Source organism: Xenia sp. Carnegie-2017, unplaced genomic scaffold (assembly GCF_021976095.1).
Source record: "Xenia sp. Carnegie-2017 unplaced genomic scaffold, XeniaSp_v1 HiC_scaffold_19, whole genome shotgun sequence".
Taxonomy (NCBI): domain Eukaryota; kingdom Metazoa; phylum Cnidaria; class Anthozoa; order Malacalcyonacea; family Xeniidae; genus Xenia; species Xenia sp. Carnegie-2017.
This window is the reverse complement of record NW_025813481.1, coordinates 8,133,892-8,159,639: the sequence shown is the minus strand read 5'-3', so window position 1 is coordinate 8,159,639 and position 25,748 is coordinate 8,133,892. Positions and strand designations below refer to the sequence as shown.

Sequence of the window (25,748 nt, the reverse complement as noted above, 5' to 3'; positions counted from 1 at the left end):
CATTGAAAAAAGAACCAAGTATTCGATACACTCAAATTATTACATGTTTTATAACTATTGGTCCATTCTTGGATGTTGGGTGGTTGTAGAGGGTAGTAAATTTTATGCAAACGGTTATTTGATACAGTACCAATTTTTGTTCGTCATAGACAGTTATTTTTGTTATGATTGGCGTTTTCACCCATTGTACTGTATATCAAGAAGCATCTTAAATTTTGTAGTTTTGTATGTAAGGTTTTGTGATGTAGCCATCTACCTTCTTTAGTATATATTGACTTACACCAACAAATAGAGATATTACAGATAACTGTTATGATCACATTTAATGTTCAACGTCAATGTCTATTGTCTACGATCTATCTTACAACGGTTAAACTACTTCTATTTATACAAGATATTACGTATGGATATGTTTGTTTCTTTACTAAATATGGTTAATTTACAATCAACGAAAAGCTATTAGGAACTATAAAAAATATTGTCATTATTGCACATAAGTATCTCTTAAAATAATCATTTAGTTAGTTACACTTGACTTAATTATTTACTAATTACAGGAAGAATAGAGAGCATATCTTAACATTGTATTCCAAAACTTCGTAAAGTACTTAGTAGATTAGCATAATATTAGCGAGGCTTCCTACTTGTACAGACGTTCCTATTTTTTATAAAAACATATCAGTGTTATCACTGATCTCGAAACAAGACTGGATAAACTCAGAGCTGAGCACTTCTTTGCTGAGCCTTCATCCACTTCATTCCTAGGAATTGCGGATTAGGTATGGGATTAGGATTAGTCGTCATTAGTCACATCTAAGGGATTAGTGTTTAAATATTAATTCAGGGAATTTCTCGTCATGCGTTTTTAAAATGGCGGAAACCTCGGAAGAAGGACAATCACGAAACGAAAATGAACTGGAAGATGGCGAAATAGACGATTTAGAAGAAGGGGAGATATGTGACGGCCTATACGAAACCGTAGCTCACAGCATTCCCGGTGAGAAAGAAGAGAAACACGGCAAGGCAAGAGCCAGGTCGACAAGCTACAACAACCAGAAATATGAAGATTTCACAAACAAGCAAAAGAAAGCTCCTCCTAACACGAAGGGTTTTCGGTATAGAGTTCAGAAAAATACGTATATCTCCAGGAAATACAAAAAGAATACACGAACACGCAATTCTTTTAAAAGAAGTTTTCTGAACAAAAGACGTGACGATGTGAATGCTTCGACCCGAGAAGAGAGAAGCGGTAGGAAGAATGGCGATTGTATCCTTTGAATTTCTTTTTTTATTCTCCTTGTCACCTGATATTGATAATATAGCATTATTCTTGCGTATATAAAATTCGCGGCGCAAGCTGGGCTGGTCAGAACCTAGTATTTCTATGTAATGTTCTTAGAAGTTTCAAACCGAAAGCGTTGTTGTTATTGCATCTAAATTGAGATTCAGTGCTGTATTCTGACTTACCCCCCTGCATTTCCTCCTGTATTATTAAGTATGCTATAATAAGCATATTGTAATATAGTGAAGAGTCTTGTAATATGAATCCTGACATAGTCTATGTACTCACGTGAAAAATGTGTGACTTGGACAAGATTTGAACTGGTAATAGTACCCAAAGGTGTGAATTCAAATCTCGTCCAAGTCACTTGTTTTTTATGTGCATATAAATATGGTGTCAGAATTTGTATTATAATGTTTCTCTAATGGCGGTTAGAATTAAGTGTCTTCTATTTGCTGCAGTTTTGAGCAGATTTTGGGTCATGCTACACTCCCCCGCCACATCTACAATCACACACTTTTTTCATCAACAAGCAATTTATTTGGTAAAATTTAGCCACCTTACATATGGACTAAGTCATCGGGCTATTCTCTCCCCTTAAATATGTGGACTTTTTTAACTATGGTCAATGTTTTCAACAGTAAATGAATGTCTGACGTAATTTCATTAATTGTTCATCATATTTGTGTAAAGTCCAAATAAAGTTATTAATATGATGATGGTTTAATTGTTTCAAAATCTGTTAAAAGCCACAAAATTAAGACTTAAGCTTGAAAATCAGTATAAAACAAAGTTTTAGTTCATCAATTACAATTTTCTTTTGATGATCTTGTATACTTGCAGCTCTTCTATTGAATGAGCTAGCCCGTCCTTGTTTTCTGTTTATGCTACCTTATGCATGCAGGTGGCTTTAAGTAAGGTATTGCAATTGTAATGCAGTCATAACATGTAATTTATCTCTCACGTTTAGCAAATTTCATGTATCCCCATGACTATGAAAATGTACATGGCTGACCCAATATTTCATTGTTTTGCTAATGCATGTCAAATGGTTGACAAAATATCAGTATGTAAAGAGCAGAGTATTGATTTAGTCTCTGACAAAATTTTCCTGAATGATAATGTCAGATGATTCCTCGGACCAGGAACATGATAAGCCTTCGAATGAAGCCATCTCGGATCAAAGAGATGATGAAAGTCCTGAAGATTTCATGCTCTTGCTGGAGCGTTACAAGGAAGTCCAGGAAAACCTCGATCGATTTGAACCCAATTCGCAGTCATCAAGGGAAGAACTAATTGACGAGACATTTTTTGATGTACCTTTAAATAATGATGGCAAACCAGAAGACAAAATAGATGCGGAAATACGACATTTGGAAATGGTGTTTGGTACTACCACACATGGTAGCAGCCAAGGCGGTCTAGCGCTTTACCCATACATTGACAATGCAATCCATTGCAATCCCCCATCGACCTTTCCCAAAACTCATCCCACTTCCGCTCGTTTTGACTACCTCGAAGGAGTGTATGCTGATGGCTCCGCGACTTTCCATGATCATTCAGCCGCAGATCGTGACAACGATACCTTGCAAGATCATCCAGATTCTACCAAAACAAATTATGGCGATACTACCAAAAATTATCAGCAGTACAACCCGTCAGGTCCTCAAAACATCCCTACAACCTACAAAGAGGGCGGCGAGAAGCCGTTCTTCGGCATCTTCGAACCGTTTCGAATAAAGACGCCGCCAAAAAAAGTGCGCACCTTAAGCGAGCTCAATAGAATTGACTTGGTCGCCAGAGGCTTGACGGAACCGGAAGCAAATGCACTCCGGGCTTCCAAGATTTCGCCTGCGGGTACAAAAAAGAGGGCGAGAAAAAGATCGAAATCAAAGCCGAAGAAATTTACCAGAGAAAGTGCAAGACTCGAAGAAGAGGAAACAACGACGAAAAAATCCATGAAGAACCGATTTCCAAGTGATGTTCAGGGGAAGTTGATGGATGACTTTGAAAAAATCGATGATGATGAGAATAGGTAAGCTGTAAATAAATAACGCGTAAGAAAAAAACACACTTCGAAAAACAACATCTTGCAAACTCAGGATGAGGGCTTTTTTAAAACAATGTGCGGTGCTATTTCGACTTTATGAAAAATTAGGTCATTTTCAAAGCGAAATGAAGAGTCGAAAGTTTATTACCGTGATACGTGGAGGGAAGAGAAACAAGAAGAGATATGACGTAATAAATAGTGAGGTTTTCATTGGTGTATTTGCTATAGTATATGAGAACTAAGATATCAAATGACACGATGCATTTCGGCAGATGCTTTTCATCAGGTGCCACGTCTGGTTTTATGAAACTAGAAATCCAGCTACTTAAATTTATATCGAAGACAAGAGATAACGACATCACCCCAAATCACCATAACAACTACGCTATTCAAAGCAGTATTTAAGTTAGTAATCACAACCAAGTCGTTGTTTCACAAATAATGTAGTGTTACATTCTGCACGATATAAAATTTTCCGGCAAACTGCTGTCTTGGTTTGAAAAAGCTTATGGTTTCAACAATTGACAAGATGTAGTTTAACTTGTTTGTCGGCTGATATTTTTCTTATACTTTATAAATTTATCTTCGGAGAAATATTTTTCAATTAACCAATGCGGGTTGACATTTTGAAACGACGTTGTTTCTCTACAATATTTTAAACATATGCGAATCATTTGAGGTCAGCTTTCACCCGAAGTGCATGTGTGCTGACCTCGAAGATTTTAATTATTGTGGGATTTCAAGCCTTGTAGGTTTCATTGTCAACAATCAAAAAATTTTCACTCGTGTAACATTCTATGAGACTAAAGATTTGGAGAAACAGTCAACTCCTACAAAGTGGCTTCTACAGCCTGTAAATTTGGTCGTGTTGCGTAAATTCTAGATCGTTAGCATTGTTTATTTCTTTAGAGATCTAGTGTTTTTACTGTGAATGAACACCTTGATATTTACATAGCACCACCAAACATCCAGACTGATACATCAATATAAAGTAAATGGATTGAACCCGGGAGTATCGTTACATGTTTGTAAATGTAGATCGTCCAGGTTGGCATAGTCCTGAGAAGAACTGTTTTTGTTGTTGTTGACTGACGTTTCGACAACCTTAGCGATAGTCATCTTCAGAGTGAAAAAATGACTACTTTTTTCACTCTGAAAAAATGACTACTTTTTTCACTCTGAAGATGACTACCGCTAAGGTTGTCGAAACGTCAGTCAACAACAACAAAAATAGTCCTTCTCAGAACTATACCAACCTGGACGATCTACATTTACAAACATCCACACTAATACATCAATGTCGATCCCCGTTCCCACTATTCTTAAAAAAAACCTCTGCATGCCGTTCTGTTTTGTCGACGGGTATTGATTTGAACATTTTGGACTTTCTCCTTGCCAGTTCATGCGCCAATTTTTATGCTTCTTTAATTAGGAATCTGCTGAATAGAACACAAAATCACGAAAGGCAAAAAAGTTCTTTTGAAAAGGCTGAGGATTATCGAGAATGGCCAATGGAGGTCGAGGATTCTACCGGTAAGACCGATAAAGTTTTTGTGAAGTAAACATACTTGTAATTTAAGAATCTGTAGCTCCTGTACCAAATTCTGGTCGTGTACTTGGAAACTTTGACGTCATATGTGATGACGTAATTAACAGCCTTGCATCCCTGCTAAAAGTAGCTGCTTTCGAACTGTGTAGCTGTGTTTTGAGAGTACCATTACTTGCACCTGAGGTACATAAATATTTGGATTTGCGTCCACATTCGATCGATATGAAGAACTTATAAAATGTTATTGTAAATAAATCTTATTTGTTTCGAAGTTAAATGGCCGAGAAGGTCATCAAATCACTGTCTAATTTTTTTACTTTAAAAGCAATTTCATTTCATTTTTTCTATCGGTTTTGTCATTTGCAGACGGCGTGCTCGAATCTCGTCAAACGAGGTCACCTGTTATCCACAAATATCCACGCGATCCTCATCGTTCACCTTCTCCCGAAGGTCCATTTAGTCATCATTACTCGGCATCCCACATCCCTTCGTTGATGGAAGTTGTAAGTATACTGTTATCCCAACATATCCTCTAGTATACACACGTAAGTTGGACAATAAGCCTGGAGATGGTTCAGTTTCACGACTCCTCCTAACTATCACAACCGCACCTTTTTCGTAATTTATTCATTCTTCGTAGATAAATTCGACCGAGAGTGCTGCTTCTATATTTATATGATGAGTGTTTCAGTTCTTACGGATGCCATACGAAACAAATGTGTTTTAAAACATTAGTTTTTTGAGTGTTTCATCACATATAATTGATATACGCTGCTTCGTCGGCGAACACTCTCTACCCAAGCGATTTTGTTCGCGTTAGCTTGAATTTTCACCCATATATATGAGAAGATTACCGCCATATAGACGGCTTGCCTTGTAAGTTTTGCTTTCAGACTGATTTGATCGAGTGTTTAAGCGCTGTTGGCGACACTGCCCACAGGTAAACCTTAAGGCTAGCCGTCTGTATATAAATGTATCCTGTACACATCTATTGCGGTTCGGCTTTTTGTAGACAAATTTTATCCCTAGATGCCCGCTGGATACTACACTGATTACCATGGTCAGTGGGGTAGGGAATCCGAGGAAGATAATCGTATGCAGTCGTGTGACGAAGACTACACGAACACATTACCGGAAAAAGGTCGGCCATTTAGAGACTCCACGGTCACAGAACCACTCGAAGAAAAAATGTCTGAGGTGCCTCATCCGTCCAGCAAAACTCAAGATGTTGAAATCGACGATGAAATGAGCGAGTTGGTGTTAAGAGAACAACTGCTGAAGTCGATGGTCAACAAGCGAACAGCTAAAAGTGCAAGTAATGTGGTAGCTGATCTTCATGAAAAGGCATCAACGTCCTTATCGTCGAGGAACAGTCGACCCGCTTCACCTATGGTGGAGAGTGAAATGAGAAAGTTGCAGGAGCCCGGGAATAATGAAACAACTAAGGCTGGCCCACCGAAGGTAGTTATGTATTTTGCAAATTTTCGTGAAAGAACACACCTCAACCATGTTGAAATCCAAGACTGTAGAAGCAAATGAAATTGATTTATTGATTAGACTGTGAATTAAAAAGATCGACTCTAATCAATCTGTTTTTCGTACGTTAGGTCGCCATTATCCCTCCTCCGAAACACGAGCCCGTGGTGATTCGTCTCGGCGAGAGTTCGGAAGACGAAAGCGAGTCTGATGATGACACTTCGACTCAGGAGGGGTTGGATTCCTTCTTCGGTGGTTTACATACTTTTATCAAAGAAGCGAGGTGCGCATTGTGTCTCGACTTGTTTGGTTGCTTGTTGATAGATAGAAAGTAGGGTGCTTGGGGTAAAACGTTTTCAACTCAATACCTACTGGTTGGTAAAGTAGATACGATACTCGACATATTTTAAACGAGATGTAAACAGAAAGTGGAAGCAGAAGAAGGAACAAGCGTGGACACCAATTAGACGTATGATAAATTTAAAAGCTCGCACTAAAATGCGCATAAAAAGACAAAAGAAGCTTGTACGTTGCGGTAACTTGTAGGTTCAACATTCGTTGATACAGTAGATACAATAGTTGACATTTTTTCTACAAGTTGTAAACAAAAAGGAGCATGAAATGAAACACAAGTAGATCCGAATTGGAATGTAAATTTAAAAGCTGGCACAAAAGTATACACAGAAAAGACACAAAACTAAGCAGGTTGGGGTAACTTGTTGGTAACTTTTTGGTAACGTGTTGGTAACTTGTCGGTAACTTGTTGGTAACTTGTCAGTAACTTGATGATAGCTTGTCAGTAACTGGTTTGTAACTTGTCAGTAACTTGATGATAACTTGTCAGCAACTATTGATAACTTGTCAGTAACTTGTTAGTAACTTGTTAGTAACTTTTCAGTAACTTGATGATAACTTGTCAGTAAGTTGTTGGGAAATGGTCAACATATAGATGTAATCAAAAAGAAAAAACTCATAATGGAATTAAAGTTGACACAAATTAGACACAAAAGTAAATTTAAACGCAGGCACAAAATAAACACAAAAAAAACATAACAAAGTAGGTAGGTTGAATTATTTAACGATCAAAATCAATAACGCTATTCTGCCAACTTTTATAGAGAGCGTTCGTCAAAGTCAAAGGCCGAATTGGCTGCAAAAGAAGATGCTGACGTTTCAAACACCGTTCAACCACCGACTCCGACCACACCCGAAATCGTCTCGGTTCTTTCCGAAGAAAAGCGCAACGAATACAAGCAGTTGAAATTAAAACTGGCAAAAAAAGAACAACAGAGGGGAGTTGTCGTGAATAAGAAAGATCAATCAAACGCGGGAACGAGAAACGCGCATGCGCACAAGGTATCTCAGGGAAATTTGAAAGTTGATGTAATTGATAACAAGAAGGCAGGATCCAGCAATGGCTTACTAGAGCAAAGGAAAAATGTTTATGAAGAAAATGTTTTAAAGAAACAGAAAGAAGTTCTAAAAGGCGCAAATTCACCGAGCGAACTCAAACAACATCGGCACGAAGGTACTGTTGTACTGTTTGTCATCTTCAAGTATTTTGTCCACCTACATACAGGTCCTTGGTACCTTTTTTTTCTGTTTACATGCTTCTTTTCATGTTGACATACTCGTCCTCTTTCAAGTCATTTATAACTCCAATCCTTTTCATTCCCTTTAACAGCACGTCTCAATTTGTTTCCTTTCCATCTAGCTTCATATCTTCAGCCTTCCCCTGTCAACATCTCGAATGCCTTTATCCTTCTCGTATCCTTCGCTTTTAATGATCATGTCTCCGATTCTTATAAAAAGAAGACACTCCAAACCTTTTATAATCCTTACTATTGCCTTTAGTGATAAAAAAAATATTCAGCAGCATGCTCTTAATCATGTCGTACACACAAATGCCCATATTCTGCATTCACATGAAATATATTTTCATTGTTTATCAAGCCAATGCAAACACGAAAATTATCTTTTATTTCCTTTTATAAAATAATGAGAAACAGATCAGTTAAAAATAATTTTTTTAACTTTTCCTCTAACGTATTCATGATTGATTTGTAAATTTTCTTTGATTGATTTTGATTGAGCTGAGATCGTTTTTCATAGGCAATCAGCACACACATTGTGTTGTCGTTATTTTATGAATAGTTTTTCTTGCCAGTCGTCTATTACACTCGCCTTTTAAAGAACCAAAATTCATTTTATCATCTATAGTTGACGGCTCGAGCTTCGGTTTAACGGAAGCGCATCAAGCTGCTGAACTCCGTCGAAAAGTACGCGATTTCAGCGAAATGTTATTGAAATGCAAGCAATTGGTGATACAGGACAAGAACATGCTGGACAAATGCAAGCAGCAGATCGAAAGCAGTTCCAAAGCTTTGAATGTACACGAGAGACGAGTGTCTGCCTTGAGGCAGCAGCTGAACCGAGCGGAACGCGTTAAAAAAGTACAACACAGTCTCGTGGAAAAACTAAAAGCAGAGGTAGGTATTTGTACACGATATCTATGGTAGGTGGCGAACATCTTGGGACGGTTTACCACGCAGAATCGATGTAACACAGAAAATTGGGCTCTTTAATATGTTACAGTATGTAATACATTGAGTGCATCACTGACCATCAATGACCATCAATGACCATTTCCTAACGATTTTCAAGTAATCAAGTGAAGTTTACCAAAAAAGCTTTATTCTGGCAGACTGCAAGCATCAAAGCACACCCCACGCCGTATTTTTAACGTCATCCCACTTTTTCTGAAAGATTCATCTTTTATAGAGCGCAAAGATCGAGCGAAGGATCGTAAAAAGACAATCTGAAGCGAACGAAGTCGAGGAACGCTTACTTAGGGCTCGAGCACTTCTTGGTAAGCAAAAGACTCGAAGTTCACTGGCAAGGGCGGGAAAGGAAGTGATGAATTCTGGGAAAGATGACACGAAGAAGGCATCTAACACCGGTAAAATGCCCTTGACCTTAGTCGATGTCACCGAGATGACGAATACCGAGAAAGACGCTCCATCAAAGCAAGTGCAATCCGGTTTTGAAACTCCCGACAATGTGAGCAAAACAAAGCTTCGTGGATTGTCGCGAATCGTCGACGAATCTGCATCACCTTCAGTCGAGAACGATGGTTCACAAAGTCACAAGTTGAATGGCAACATAAAAGATGTCCCTTCGTTGACTGCTCCTGCTCAAGAATCTACTGCAGCCGATGATAAACAGAGGGAAGAAAAGAAACGATTAGAAAATTTGGAGCAACAGCTCTCACAAAAACTGCGACAGTCGAATTCGCGAAAGCTTTACTTGCCGTCCAAACCTAAGCGGATTGCTCTTAATTCCGGAAACCGACGTGATCCGCCGTCACTTCTCGAAGACAAAAGGTCCAATTCTGACAGCGAAAGAACGATGAACAATTTCTTCCGTACGGGCAGTACCACTGAACTTTCCCCTCTTGCTAAATCCATTGGGAACGATACCAAAGACGGGTTCGACAATAAGGTTTCGGCAACCCAATCGTTTTGGGGTGTATTTAAGGACAACAACAAGTTGGAGAACATTAAAAAAGTCCAAGTAAGGACAACTTACTGTTGAAACTTAAAGCAAAAACCAACGGTTGAATAAAGGCTTTTAACTTATAGTTCAAGATTCAATCACTCATGTAATGATGGGAGGGGGGGGGGTGCAGAGGAGAAGAGGAAGGCAAAAGATAAAACAAGTGACCACATCTCACTCATACATGTTAAACTTATCTCTTGTGAAAACGTTTTGTGTCATGGGCAATCGTTTGAAACTGAATATTTTTTTCGTTTTTCAGATCCAACGCGAAGAATGCGGACCTGATTTTGCCAATTTGAATATCGATGTGTCTTTACTTCCTTCACTTTTTTCATCCCCAAAGTTCACCATGGTTTCGCGTTTCAACGATGTCTGGGGCTGCCTGTCTGCACTGCCAGATAAAACAGAGTCTTCGAAAGAATGCTCGCGTTCAAAGTTATCTGTGTCGTCGAATCACCGTGAAATTGGTCCTTATAGGAGTCCCTTAGTATATTTTCGATCATACAGGTACGTCACGTAAGGTTGAACCATTGGTAAGGTTGAACCATGGATCGCGCATCACTAATTAAATTTGAAGCCAGAAGGCCGCCATATTGAACAGTCCCACTTCACGAGGTTGATATAAAAAGTATATTAGTTTCTGCAATGAAAAATTGCGTGAATCGTCTCTTATGGTGTATTCAAAAAAACTGCTACGTCTTAGCTTTAATAAGATTAAGTGTAGGAAGCAGTTGTACTGTTAAGAAAGGATTTTTTTCCAAAATTTTCGTGACACCATTTGAGAAATACTATCGCAAGCGAATGCTTCCAGCTTCACATTGAAAGATTTCTTAGGGTGTATTAGTACAATGCGCTCCAAAATTCTTTGCTGTCCTGGTTCTTTACTATAGATTATTATTACGAGTGGGACTGTTCAATATGGCGGCGCATCTAATTATAGCTGTCAACTTCCGGCTTCAAATTTTTGCACTCACCATATTGGGAATGGGCCATCCATGTAATATACATATCAATGGCTTGAACCATTAGTTCATATACATGACTTGCCTTGTTTACGTTTTGCTCGCAGGCAGATCAATTCCAAGAGAGCTTGATCATTGTTGCTAGTGCTGTTTAAAACCACTTGACCAAGGGGCTGTTTACATGATCCCGGTTAACCGGGATTCTTTGAGGCGTGAAATGATTTCCAGGGATTAACAGGAGGCAAGACTTCAAGATTAAAAACTAGAACTGTTTGTTAAATGCCGCAAGTCATTCCTGTTGCAATTCTCAAATTAGGCCAAATTGGTTGTTTTAGTTTAAATGTTTTGCGTAGTTATTAAATCAGAATATTGTGAAATTGCTCGAGAAGATTTATCAGATGATAAGTATTGAATCGTTTCCATTCGCCAAAATCATTTAACGCTTGGCAGAATCCCGGCTACCCGGGCTCATGTAATCAGCCCCCAAATCTTCCTGCCAGCAAAATGCAAACAAGGCAAGTCGTCCATAAACATATTTATGGCACTCTTTCAATTATCTGTGCCCACTTTATGAACATCATCTCAGACAGTATGAGACCACTGGTCATAAAAACGTATTTAAAATACGCGATTTTCTTTATGCTGTGACCACGTTGCTCGTCTACACGAAGTCCAGAATGAGTCTCTTAAAGGATTCGTTAGTCGTTTTCAGATACCCTCGTTGCCTCGAGTTTCCTTAAAAACTCGATTCTCTGAATCATTAATTTCACGAAAGTCACCGTACAAGAAATTTCATTTCTTTTAATTGTATTTTGTGAAACTAAATTCTTCTTTCACACCACTCATTACATTCGTCTAAGATTTCTCAAAAACAACTTTTATACCATGACTTCTTATGAATCTTATAAGATTTCTCAAAAACAACTTTTAGACCATGACTTCTTATGAATCTTCGTATAAGATTTCTCAAAAACAATTTTAGACCATGACTTCTTATGAATCTTCGTCTAAGATTTCTCAAAAACAACTTTTAGACCATGACTTCTTATGAATCTTCGTCTAAGATTTCTCGAAAACAACGTTTAGACCATGACTTCTTATGAATCTCCGTCTAAGATTTCTCAAAAACAACTTTTATACCATGACTTCTTATGAATCTTATAAGATTTCTCAAAAACAACTTTTAGACCATGACTTCTTATGAATCTTCGTATAAGATTTCTCAAAAACAATTTTTAGACCATGACGTCTTATGAATCTTCGTCTAAGATTTCTCAAAAACAACTTTTATACCATGACTTCTTATGAATCTTCGTCTAAGATTTCTCGAAAACAACGTTTAGACCATGACTTCTTATGAATCTCCGTCTAAGATTTCTCAAAAACAACTTTTAGACCATGACTTCTTATGAATCTTCGTCTAAGATTTCCCGAAAACAACGTTTAGACCATGACTTCTTATGAATCTCCGTCTAAGATTACTCAAAAACAACTTTTAGACCATGACTTCTTATGAATCTTCGTCTAAGATTTCTTGAAAACAACTTTCAGACCATGACTTCTTATTCATCTTCGTCTAAGATTTCTCGAAAACAACTTTTAGACCATGACTTCTTATAAATCTTCTAAGATTTCTCAAAAACAATTTTTAGACCATGACTTCTTATGAATCTTCGTCTAAAATTTCTCAAAAACAACTTTTAGACCATTACTTCTTATGAATCTTTGTCTAAGATTTCTCAAAAACAACTTTTAGACCATGACTTCTTATGAATCTTCGTCTAAAATTTCTCAAAAACAACTGTTAGACCATGACGTCTTATGAATCTTTGTCTAACATTTCTCAAGAACAATTTTTAGACCATGACTTTTTATGAATCTTGATGCTTTACGATTGTTCCTTTCGCTGACTTATAACCATTTTTTAGATTCAGTCCTTATTTCCGAACAAAGGAAGGGTTGACCCTCGACTCGCCAACTTTCACCCATCTCATCAACCCTCGTCTTCCTTTCTGCTCCTTTGCCCTGCAAGGTGTGTGTAACGACTCCGAGTGCTTAAACCAACATCCCGATGACGTCTTACCGAAAAACAAACAAATTCTACAGGATCTCGCAGCGTACTTTGTGCCCGCGAGGCATGACAACAGCGGTGACAATGATTTCTCTAATGATACCACGCAATCCATTGAACGCACAATAGACGAGGTCTCTAAGCAATATGGCAGCAAAGTTTCTGTCTCCGAGCTACGGGTTTTGTTTGTCAATTATCTTCGAAAGAAGCAAAAATCTGCGGGAGTATACAACGTAATCTTGGAGCGCAGGCATTGGACTCCACGCTCCGATACGAAAAAGAATCCCGGAATAACGGTTCAAGGTGAAAGTCCGGTAGTGCGAACCACATGCACGTTTACCTGGAAAGGCTGGCGAAGGAAAATGGAGAAGGAAATAAAAGCACGCAATGGTGTCCAGGATGAACGGTAAGTAACGTGTTGTTTTACTATTTATTTTTGAAAAAGTACATTTTTACTTAGATATTTTAAAAAGAATCTGCTACATACCTGCTTGAGGTAACCGATGAAGCTTGTCATTAGATGAAGCTCGTCGTTTGATGAAGCTCATCATTGGATGGAGCTCATCATTGGATGAAGCTCATCATTGGATCGAGCTCATCATTGGATCGAGCTCATCATTGGATGAAGCTCATCATTGGATTGAGCTCATCATTGGATTGAGCTCATCATTGGATCGAGCTCATCATTGGATGGAATGAAGCTCATCATTGGATCAAGCTCATCATTAGATAAAGCTCATCATTGGATCGAGCTCATCATTGGATGGAATGAAGCTCATCATTGGATCAAGCTCATCATTAGATAAAGCTCATCATTTGATCGAGCTCATCATTGGATCGAGCTCATCATTGGATGGAATGAAGCTCATCATTGGATCGAGCTCATCATTAGATAAAGCTCATCATTGGATGGAATGAAACTCATCTTTGGGAGAAGCTCAACATTCTGAAGATGGCTACCGATTACTTAGATGTCTAAGATATTCAAAACGTCTATCAACATCAACACCAATAGTCCTTCTATGTTTTATACTAACCTTGACGATTTAAAATAAAATATAGTCCGAAAAAGGACATCTGGTAAACTTAAATTCAAGTTATCAAACAAGACAATAAAAAGTGTAATATTTTACAGTTTCTTAAGGTCTTGTTTAATAACTTGAATTTAAGTTTACAAGATGTCCTTTTTCGGATTTTGTTTTATTTTATATTTTATGAAATTGTCGTCTGGTAAAGGATTGACGATCTACAACTGCAAACAAAGTACTTTTTCAAGGAAATTTCAACGGTGGTAATTTACTTCAGAAAATGAAACCTTTCCGCTTTTGAATCAAAGTTTTTTCGTTGATTATCCAGTTTTAATTCTAGCTTTGTGCCTTTAATTATTTTTTTTTGAAATAATCGAAAAAGTCACCATTATATAGTTTTATTATAACATCGACGTGTGTTTATTTATTTTGAATTTTAACAACATTTGTTTGTATATTGCTCTTAAGGGCGTATTTGCAATGGTAAGTGACAACAATGACCTCGCTAGATCTAGCACTATTGAAAACCATATGTCTTGTTTCAATGTTGGTTTTCAACAGTTCATAGTCGTCATTTAGCTGAAAATACGCTCTTCAAAGCCGTATTTAAAGTTTCTCGCCACAACCGAATATAATTTTTCATTTGTAGTCAAGAAATTCGATACTTTTCGGAGAATTACGACAGTATAAAGACGCTAGAACATGCCATAAGTGAAACGCCCCATGACGAAACTTTGTGGATACGGCTCGCCATGATTTACATGGAAACGTGCCAGGGCAAGAGAAATGGTGACGAAAACAATAACGACAAGAAGAAATCCATCGATAAAGCACTCAATATCCTCTCAAAAGCATTAGAGTGTAACCGTCATTCAGAGGTGTGTATGTGTTGGGATAAGTATGGATGTGGCAGATGTTGGGATGCAGTGTAACCGTCATTCAGATGTGGGTATGTGTTGGGATAAGTATGGATGTGGCAGATTTTGGGATATAGTGTATCCGTCATTCAGATGTGTGTATATGTTGGGATTGTTAAGTATGGATGTGGCTGATGTTGGGATGGAGTGTAATCGTGAGTCAAAGGTGTGTGTATGTGTTGGGATGATTAAGTATGAATGTGGTAGGTTTTTGGATTAAGTGTAATCGTGAGTCAAAGGTGTGTATGTGTTGGGATGATTAAGTATGAATGTGGTAGGTTTTGGATTGAGTGTAATCGTGAGTCAAAGGTGTGTATGTGTTGGGATGATTAAGTATGGATGTGGTAGGTTTTGGATTGAGTGTAATCGTGAGTCAAAGGTGTGTATGTGTTGGGATGATTAAGTATGGATGTGGTAGGTTTTGGATTGAGTGTAATCGTGAGTCAAAGGTGTGTATGTTGGGATGATTAAGTATGGATGTTGTAGGTTTTGGATTGAGTGTAATCGTGAGTCAAGGTGTGTGTATGTGTTGGAATGATTAAGTATGGATGTGGTAGGTTTGGGATTGGTGTAATCGTGAGTAAGAGGTGTGTATGTGTTGGGATGATTAAGTATGGATGTGGTAGGTTTTGGATTGAGTGTAATCGTGAGTCAAAGGTGTGTATGTGTTGGAATGATTAAGTATGGATGTGGTAGGTTTTGGGATTGAGTGTAATCGTGAGTGAGAGGTGTGTATGTGTTGGGATGATTAAGTATGGATGTGGTAGGTTTTTGGATTGAGTGTAATCGTGAGTCAAAGGTGTGTATGTGTTGGAATGATTAAGTATGGATGTGGTAGGTTTTGGGATTGAGTGTAATCGTGATTCAGAGGTGTGTATGTGTTGGGATTTAGGATAGTTAAGTATGGGTGTGAAAGGTGTTGGGATAGAGTGTAATCCTCATTCACATGTGTGTTTGTATTGGTATAGTTAAGTATGAATAGGGCAGGTGTTAGAAGGATAACAACAATCGTCAGCATCATGCCTCTCAAAATTCTTTAAATATATGAGTCGTTTGTCTCTTTTAAGCAGTTTTACCACAATTTTTTCCGCCTTGTTCAGAGAGGAAGTTTTATTCCTGTTGTATTTCAGAAACTTTGGCTTAAATACCTGGACGTTTATAAGCAACGAGCTCAAAAAGAAGAACTGTACGAAGTATGCGACGAAGCGGTTGTGCTTGCGGGCTCGTATGATGTCTGGTGGGTCTATATGGACATTGCGTACGACTGCAAACAGAAAACTCTTATTTGTATGAGGTGCATTGAATATCTCATGTTTGCAAAGATGGACTCAGTGCTGAAGTCGCATCGTTTGTTGGAGGTTTTTTTATATCTTGTGCAATTGGACTTGCTCTCAGATTCATATAAAAGTGCACTAGAGCGATTTCGAGTAGTTCTCAATTCCTCGGATGCCAAGCATGGTCTTAATAAGGACGCGGATACCAAACATGGTCTTAATAAGGACGCGGATACCAAGCATGGTCTTAGTAAGGACGCGGATACCAAGCATGGTCTTAATAAGGACGCGGATACCAAGCATGGTCTTAATAAGGACGCGGATACCAAGCATGGTCTTAATAAGGACGCGGATACCAAGCATGGTCTTAATAAGGACGCGGATACCAAGCATGGTCTTAATAAGGACGCGGATACCAAACATGGTCTTAATAAGGACGCGGATACCAAACATGGTCTTAATAAGGACGCGGATACCAAACAAAAAACTCACGAAAGTCTATCTTTCATCTCCGAGAAAATGAAGTGCGACGATTTTTGTTTGCTATGGCTTTGCTACATTCATATTGTGGAATTTTCATGTCTGCCCCGCGAACTTTATGATCCCTCGCGTACGGGTCACGCAAGAATCACGCGCAAGGAGAGCGTGACGTTTCCATGGAAGCCTTCCGGTGGCACGCGTCAGAGTTTTGGGGAACTTTCAAAACTGTTTCAACGTAAGAGAAATGGTGTTCATCAATTATATTTGCTTGCTTTAAGTCAAAACTCAAAAGATTCATCTTAACGCATTGATGTATTTTTTCCAGGCGCTATAAAAGACTGTACTGATGCATTTGTATCGTCTAAGGATATAAATCCACTGCTTTGTCTACTTACTAATCTGAAAGCTTTGGAGAGAGCTACCGGTAAAGATGCATCCTCGTTACGTTCGTGTCAGCGGTTATTGAAGGCCCATTCAAAAAACATCGACTTTTGGTTGTGTGCTTGTGCGCTCCAGAGAGCCTCCGGTAATCAAGCCAGTGCTGTAAACACCTACAAGAAGGCTCTGGAAGCGTGCAACGGACATGCGCAGATTGCTTACTGTGCAGCAAAGTATTATTTTGAAATGGTAGGTTCATCTTGATAAATGTTTCGTTCGTAAGCAAATTATGATCACGTGGTTGTGAGTTGATTGAGGAAGTGGTTATCTTCACGTTGAAATGTTATTGTAACAATTTTAAGGCATTGTACAGCTGATGATATCTGTTTTCTGTTACATTTGATCAAATATAATGATAACGCTTGCGTTGATTGGTCTTTATCAGCCTGTGCAAACCATTGAACTAAAATACATGGAACGGTACCTGTAATAGAAAAGCCTAATAATTTTTTGAAGCTAAATTTTACACCAAGACACGCGTGTGTAGTCGATCAATTTTCATTTTGCGAGAGAATCTCGAAACACTAAACACGTGTGTCTGGGTGTAAGATTTGGCTTCAATTATTTGCTTCAGATAGCGTTCTATGTATTTTAGTTCAATGGTGCAAACCGATTTGAGCTCAACCAATTAGATCAATCAAAGAGAATTTGCAAGTCAGTCATGAATTCACATTTTAGACGAAAGTTTAAAACAATTGTTTTCTAAATTTATCTGTTATGCGTTATTGTTATTTTATAAAAGAAGTAAAAGATTATTATGAGCACCTTGAGCTGGTACTAACTTGTACTGCTCTTCCCTCGACTTCTCGCGAAGGTCTCCTCGGTTTGAATAGGCCTGTACAAACGCAGTGAACATCTTTTATTTTTTAATTGAAAACTATTGCCTATTGGCAAAATTTCCTCGAGTTTTTTCTTGTCTTTTTTGTGAACGATTGTGATATTTAGTCTCAGCTTCCTCCCTTCATTTGTTTGTACAGGAAAAGCGCGAGCTTTGTCTTGATGCATTACGAAAGTGCGTTTACACGAAGTTCGTTTTGGAAGTACAAAGCCCGGGCCCTAAAACCCGGGCGAGGTCACATGACAAACCTCGGATACTCCAGCCCGAGCCTGGTCTCTTATACAAGAAATTACTTTCGCAGACCCTGCCATTGGATTCCAAGCTGCCGTCTCTTAAAGTGAATGTATGTGATTTGGAATCGGAGACTACTTACATATGGCTGTGCTATTGGTAAGTCTTGCTCACTGAACTACTATTTTTAACTGGAATATTAACTCTGCTACCGTCTTTAAAGCAAAACTATGAGCTCTAAGATAGTTTTGAAATTAAAAACCAAATTAAATGGATTATAACGCCCAAAATTCCTTATTCCTGCCGACAATTTAATTAACAACACGATTAATACTCGTCATGACCGTATTTTTTGCTCAAGAGGTGTTTTAACTCACTAAAAATGTCGAATGATGAAATGCATTTTAACACGCTTCAAAAAAGAGGCAGGAGTAGGCCGGCGCTCAGCTATTTTTGCATTCCGGAGTCGGAGTTTGCTCATCTCCGGCAAAACTCCGGAAGCAGTAGTTGTTTGTTCTGCAATATACTATCAGACTTTGGTGAACGTATTCTATAAAAGTATTGTTGTATCAACAACACTATCGGCTAAAATCAACGAACTTGCATGAAAATAAAACGTTTTATGCATGACACAACATGACGCATATAGATTGTTATAATTGAAAGTCGGAGTGCGGAGATTTAACTTCATAGATAAAAATTTTGCACCTTACACTGTTATACAGTGACATGCAAAAGTCATCAGCCGCAACCAGGTATTCGAGTTAGAAACTAGCCGGAGCAGGAGTTTGAAGCTTGAGTTCAGATAGAAACTAGACAGAGCAGGAGTTTGAAGCTCGAGCTCAGGTAGAAACTAGACAGAGCAGGAGTTTGAAGCTCGAGCTCAGGTAGAAACTAGACAGAGCAGGAGTTTGAAGCTCGAGCTCAGGTAGAAACTAGACAGAGCAGGAGTTTGAAGCTCGAGTTCAGATAGAAACTAGACAGAGCAGGAGTTTGAAGCTCGAGTTCAGATAGAAACTAGACAGAGCAGGAGTTTGAAGCTCGAGTTCAGATAGAAACTAGACAGAGCAGGAGTTTGAAGCTCGAGTTCAGATAGAAACTAGACAGAGCAGGAGTTTGAAGCTCGAGCTCAGATATAAACTAGCCGGAGCAGGAGTTTGAAGCCGGAGTTCAGATAGAAACTAGACAGAGCAGGAGTTTGAAGCTCGAGCTCAGTTAGAAACTAGACAGAGCAGGAGTTTGAAGCTCGAGTTCAGATAGAAACTAGACAGAGCAGGAGTTTGAAGCTCGAGTTCAGGTAGAAACTAGACAGAGCAGGAGTTTGAAGCTCGAGCTCAGATAGAAACTAGACAGAGCAGGAGTTTGAAGCTCGAGTTCAGATAGAAACTAGACAGAGCAGGAGTTTGAAGCTCGAGTTCAGATAGAAACTAGACAGAGCAGGAGTTTGAAGCTCGAGTTCAGATAGAAACTAGACAGAGCAGGAGTTTGAAGCTCGAGTTCAGATAGAAACTAGACAGAGCAGGAGTTTGAAGCTCGAGTTCAGATAGAAACTAGACAGAGCAGGAGTTTGAAGCTCGAGTTCAGATACAAACTAGACAGAGCAGGAGTTTGAAGCTCGAATTCAGATACAAACTAGACAGAGCAGGAGTTTGAAGCTCGAGTTCAGATAGAAACTAGACAGAGCAGGAGTTTGAAGCTCGAGTTCAGATACAAACTAGACAGAGCAGGAGTTTGAAGCTCGAGTTCAGATACAAACTAGACAGAGCAGGAGTTTGAAGCCGGAGTTCAGAATTGAAAGGAGGCCGGTGCCGGAGCTGTAAAACCGGAGTTTGCACAGCACTAAAAGTCGTAACGTTAATATTGGATTTTGCATTCCAGTCATAAAACCACAGTCCACTTGTCGTACCCCATGTTTTTATAAACGTGTATTTACAGTGTAAATTTTGCCATGAAACGTTCGTCTTAGTGTTCATTGTACTGTAACAAAATTTTGATTGCAAACTTTCGCATTTCATTTGAATTTCGGTTCTGGCACGTGTGCTTCAGAGGACGAAATGCAACAAATTACTCTGTTTTTCCAGCTTACATCTTGAGTTGATCTCTGAACCTAACCGTCGACATATTCGTACAAAATCTGCCTACGAAACTGCTATATATGGCACAAGTCACAGACACGATGTGAAGATTCTGTGGATGGAGTATATACACTACATGATTCGCAAGTTGAATGATGGGATACACGCATCAGAAGAACTTCATTACGTGTTTAATCAGTGTTTAAGCAACGTACCCGTGGTCACTCCAGTAAATTATACTTCGCTCATATCGTGGTCGGATTACACCTTTCACAATCAGGTAAAAACGTCCCTTCAAATCCCCCAATATCTCCTCGTAGGAGTAAGGTATGATGATTGTGTCCGTGCTCATTTCACATAACTCCGAAATTCCTTAATATGTGAAGGGAAGAATAAATGCTCGTCAAATTTCGATGTATTCGAGGAGCATTTGTTATATTCACTGCAATATCCGTTGGTGTTGTTTTTTTTTGTGAGAAATAGTAAACAAAATGTTAACTGGCCTATAAATTTGATTGGCTGAAATTTCATACTTGGCAACTTTATGAATAGATTTCCGGGGAATGATGAAAGGACTTCTACATGCACACCAATCAATTTTACGAAATAGTAGCAATGTTAAAACGCGTGCGCTGATTGGTCTATCGCTGACGTTTTATTAGCGATTTGAGTTCAACCACTTGAATCAATCAAAGAGAATTTGCAAATCAATCATGAGTACATGTTAGAGGAAAAATTATTTTAAATTTATCTGTTTCACATACTTGTTATTTTAAAAGAGTAATAAAAGATTTTTACTGTGTTTGCACTGGCTTATGAAAACCTCATGAGATTTTGGTGAGAACTCTCAAGCGGGTGAACTGATCTGCTCTCAAGTTCTCCCAAAATGCAAACCTCATGAGACTTTAGTGAGAACTCTCAAGCGGGCACTGCTCTGCTCTCAAGTTCTCCCAAAATGCAAACCTCGTGAGACTTTAGTGAGAATGCTTGAGCGGGTTCACTGATCTGCTCTCAAGTTCTCCAAAAATGCAAACCTCGTGAGACTTTAGTGAGAACTCTCGAGCGGGTGCATTAATCTGTTCTGGAGTTCTCCCAAAAGTCGCTTCTCACTTCACATAAGCCAGTGCAAACGCAGTGAAAATCTTTTATTTACAATTTTATACAGGTGTTGACTTTGTTTCGACGTTGTTTGGGCGATGCTTTCACTGTTGACGTTTACGAAAGATACTTGGATATGTTTCCTGACAACGCTCAGTTGGCAATACAGTAATTTTGTTGCATCACGCTATTTCATAATCTATCCTTGTGATTATCAGGGCCGTTGGTAGAACGTTAATTAGGTGGGGGTGGAGGTGCGGTGTGTTTGTTCATATATTCAGTTACGTCCGAGTGACGTATTTTGAAAAAGATCTAAAGTAATTAGCCGAGCGCAACTGAATGTATGAAAAACATCCCGCCCTCTAAGTAACGTTCTAGCGACGGCCCTGGTGATTGATTATGCGTTGTTATATTGTGTATTCAAAGGGTATATTGGGGTGGGGTGGAGTAGTTGATTGAGGACTTTGGGTGTCCTGCACGGAATAGGAATACGTGTACTTTTCTCCACATGTCTGGCTTGCCCTCCATGTTGTCGTCCATGTTTTTACAAAGATGTCGTACGCCATAGGTATGACTCCCAAACAGCCACCTTCCACTTTTGTTCTTAACCGTCTGTTTGTGCGCTACTTTTCAATGTTGTTTAGAACTGTTGAACTCTCTTATTCGAAGAAGATGCTGAACAAAACGAGAAAAATTCTTTCCAATATTCTGTTGAAGACACCTTGTTGTTTGGAACTGTGGAAGATGTAATTTTCCTGTCGCTTTTTTTTCATAGTGCCTTTCGGAACACAACTAACTCAATCGTTTCCATTTCCCCATTTTAATTTTTCTTCTTATTGGTACATTATCATGTACTTTATATGTCTGCATTTGCTCAAGCTAAAGATTCTCAGTAGTCCTGTTATAGAATGTACTTTTGCAAAAATCTATTCGTTTTGATTTCTTGCTGAAGTGGATTTATTCATGTCGTCTAACAAGGGCTTTGGAAGCGTTTTAAATTTGTGTGTGTTCCATGCACACCGTGTGATAACTCCCGAAAGTTGAACTCGTGATGAAACTGCTTGCTTTTAGTTATTATTAATCTTGTTTTCATTTATCATGTCAAAGAGAAAAGACTCTATTTATTTGAAAATTCGGTACATCTGTACAAAAACCAGGCATTCGATGTATTATCAGCGTTCAAGCAGAACGCTAAATTTGTGGATGCATGTTCTTCCAGTAAGGCACACCCACACTTCAAAAATAGTGGATGTCCGGATACCAAGACACCCTTTGCTTTGCTTTCCCAAGCCCTTGTCGTCTAATATATTCCCTCGAATTACTCCCTTTACTTGTTAGCTTCCATATTATATTAATCTTTTTGTTCGAGCTCGAAAATTTTATCGCGTTTACATCTTTCCGTTACAGAGCAATTTCCATTGAACTGAAGGAACAAAATTTTGACGAGGTACGTCTTATGTCGAAAGCAGCGTGGCATTACACCTAACTTGAATGTGTCTCACTATTATTAGCTCAAATCAATACAATTAATATCGATCACACACGATGATCACATCGATGAAATGATGATTATAATCGATCAAATTAAGGGTGCATCGATCAAATGATCATATCGAACCAGTGATTACTGATTGCTTCTTGTTTCCAGGCGAGACTGCTGTATGAGCACGCGACAGAAACTCTTCCTTTCGTTGCATCACTATGGAAAGATGTAAAATTTATATTTTTTCTTATCGCACAAGTTCTTTTTTGTTAGCTTCAGTACTCCACCATATGGCTACACTTAACTGCAATTTACTACCACACCACAGTCCACCATATGGCTACACTTAACTACAATTTACTACCACACCACAGTCCACCATATGGCTAAACTTAACTACAATTTACTACCACACCACAGTCCACCATATGGCTACACTTAACTGCAATTTACTACCACACCACAGTCCACCATATGGCTAAAACATTTACTTAATTTACTACCACACCACAGTCCACCATATGGCTACACTTAACTACAATTTACTACCACACCACAGTCCACCATATGGCTACACTTAACTACAATTTACTACCACACCACCACCATATCTACACTTAACCATTCCACACCTCTTCTACAATTACTTCCACACCACTTCCATTCTACTTCTACATTCTACATTCCTTCCTTAACCAATTTACTACCACACCACACTTTAACTACAATTTACTACTACACCAATTTACTACAGTTATCTTTAACTACATTTACTACACACCACAGTCCACCATATGGCTTAACTTCCACTGGCTAAACTTAACTACAATTTACTACCACACCACAGTCCACCATATGGCTTTAACTTAACTACATTCCACTGGCTACTTAACTACATTTACTACCACACCACAGTACCATGGCTACACTTAACTACTATTACCCACACCACCATGTCCACCATTCTACATTTACTACTGTACTTAACTACATTTACTACCCACCATATGGCTACACTTTACTACAGTTTACTACCTTTATTACCACACCACAGTTCACCATATGGCTACACTTAACTACAATTTACTACCACTACCACCCACATCCACCATATGGCTACACCACTACTACATTTACTTTACACCACCACAGTTCACCATATGGCTACACTTAACTACAATTTACTACCACACCATTGTCCACCATATAGTTGCAATTTACTGCCACACCTTAATCCACAATATTGTTGCACCCGACTGCAATTTGCTACCACACCATAGTCTACTATATGGTTGCACTTGAGCAATTTACTACCCCACCACAGTCCACCATTATAGAATTCCTCCAGGATACAATGCGTCATCTTTGTTTTTTCCATATACAGTTTGCGATGTTTGAACTAACTCACGGAAATAGTAAAACGGAGACGCTACAACGCATCGTAAGCAAGGCAAAAGAACGCGCTATCGACTTGGAATTGTATTTCAAAGAGTTGACCTCTTGAAGTAAGATCATGTTCATTCATGATTATATCTGAACGCCTGGAGATTAACGTGGGAAATCACAAAATTATCGTGGTTACTTTCTCAAAACGTGAATTGGTCACGTATTATCGTGTGCACTCCCTTGTGAATCTTTGTGTGGTTTCGTTTTGTCGTGTCCACTCGCTTGTGAAACGTGGAGTGAACAGGTCACGATTCATGTCTGCATTCTGAAATTTGTAATTGATCATATGGTCACAGTGGTAAGTGATTAATATATTTAATAAATTTGTCGTTCTTGTCCATAAATTTATTTTAATATGCTCGAATTTGCTCAAAAAGATGAGCTATCAATGACGTTTGTCGAGTATCGTGTGGGAATCGAGCAACAAAATTATCAGTCTTTTGACATGACGCATTATGTTGTTCGTCACCGCTGGACGATATCCGCGCACTTGATGTGTGCGAACTCAATATAGACATGATATTTTTTAATATATTTCATATATACAATTATTTTTGTTGCCATTTGGCGCAATTGATGTGTAATAAATCCCTTATGTTTTTTTTTTCATTTAAACTGTGTTGAATGTTCATTTAGGTGTTCTGCTATTGCGTTATTTTCGAACTACGTTCAAGAGTGCATAGCTCACAATGATTATCATGTTTGTTGAATTCTCAAAATGCTCCCCAATTAACCCGATGAATCCTCATAATGCTCCCAATGTACCCGTAGAGTCCTCCTACTGCTCCGCAATCTTTCCACCTTTTATGACTCGTGGTTTTAAATATATACTAGTCGTATTGCTTTTAGATATAGGGCTTTAAGTGAGGGACATCGCAGTTGAAAGCTCATATTTTAAAACTTTTTGATGTTGATTATTTGTTGTGGTTTATCTTGTCTAAAAAGAAGTTTCCTTAGAGCATTAGAGTCACACGAAAAGTTCTTTTTTCTCTGGTGGTGATATTTGTCCCCCTTTTTGCTATTATGCTTTCCCTTCCTTGCAAACAAGTTGCTTTTCAGCTGATGAAATCACTCATTGGGTTACTGAACGTGCTTGATGATGGAGGTCATGATGTTCACATTGTTTCGCGAAACGAAATGATTCAACTCACATTGATTCGACAAGAGTTTTTTCTGGTTATAAAATAGTCGACTGATTGCCTACGAAGGGTCATCAGGACTTCTTGAAGTACAGCTCTATAATTTGGATCCTGCAATGAAAAATCTTTGAATAGCATGTTTTCAAGAAAACACCGAACTTCAATGGCTAAATTATCTGATAGGAATTCGTCGTGACTATCAAAGAGCGTATTTTATAACCTGTCATGCTCAACATTGACTCTATAAAGGACTTTTTTGTTTCTTTTTACTTCTGCTCTTATTAATGATGAATTCATTTTCTCATGTAAATACGTTGAGTATATTTTTGAATAAATTATTTCTGTCATGAAAA

At 38.5% G+C, this 25,748-nt stretch overlaps 1 protein-coding gene and 1 long non-coding RNA gene across 3 annotated transcripts; one reads left to right on the top strand and one right to left on the bottom strand.

The window, feature by feature from the left end:
* Positions 1-832: 832 nt before the first annotated feature.
* LOC124438041 (zinc finger C3H1 domain-containing protein-like) lies at positions 833-25,748 on the top strand. 2 transcript variants are annotated; one of them, XM_046988028.1, is made up of 22 exons: positions 833-1,267; positions 2,411-3,317; positions 4,765-4,865; positions 5,248-5,384; positions 5,911-6,342; positions 6,489-6,640; positions 7,476-7,885; positions 8,578-8,846; positions 9,139-9,930; positions 10,175-10,422; positions 12,806-13,354; positions 14,626-14,854; positions 16,024-16,351; positions 16,562-16,882; positions 16,973-17,274; positions 18,063-18,313; positions 20,236-20,509; positions 21,395-21,495; positions 21,972-22,073; positions 22,735-22,774; positions 22,976-23,038; positions 24,195-25,748. In XM_046988028.1, exons 1-22 carry the CDS (start codon positions 871-873, stop codon positions 24,312-24,314), a joined length of 6,525 nt encoding a protein of 2,174 aa, XP_046843984.1. In that variant the 5' UTR covers positions 833-870; the 3' UTR covers positions 24,315-25,748. The 2 variants fall into 2 exon arrangements, with proteins under 2 accessions (XP_046843984.1, XP_046843983.1); XM_046988027.1 differs by having other exon boundaries at positions 16,024-16,882.
* LOC124438046 lies at positions 10,641-25,540 on the bottom strand. Its single transcript, XR_006945954.1, has 4 exons — positions 25,461-25,540; positions 23,721-23,733; positions 13,208-13,213; positions 10,641-10,651 (listed from the first exon to the last, which is right to left on the bottom strand). It is a non-coding gene; the product is annotated as an uncharacterized LOC124438046 (long non-coding RNA).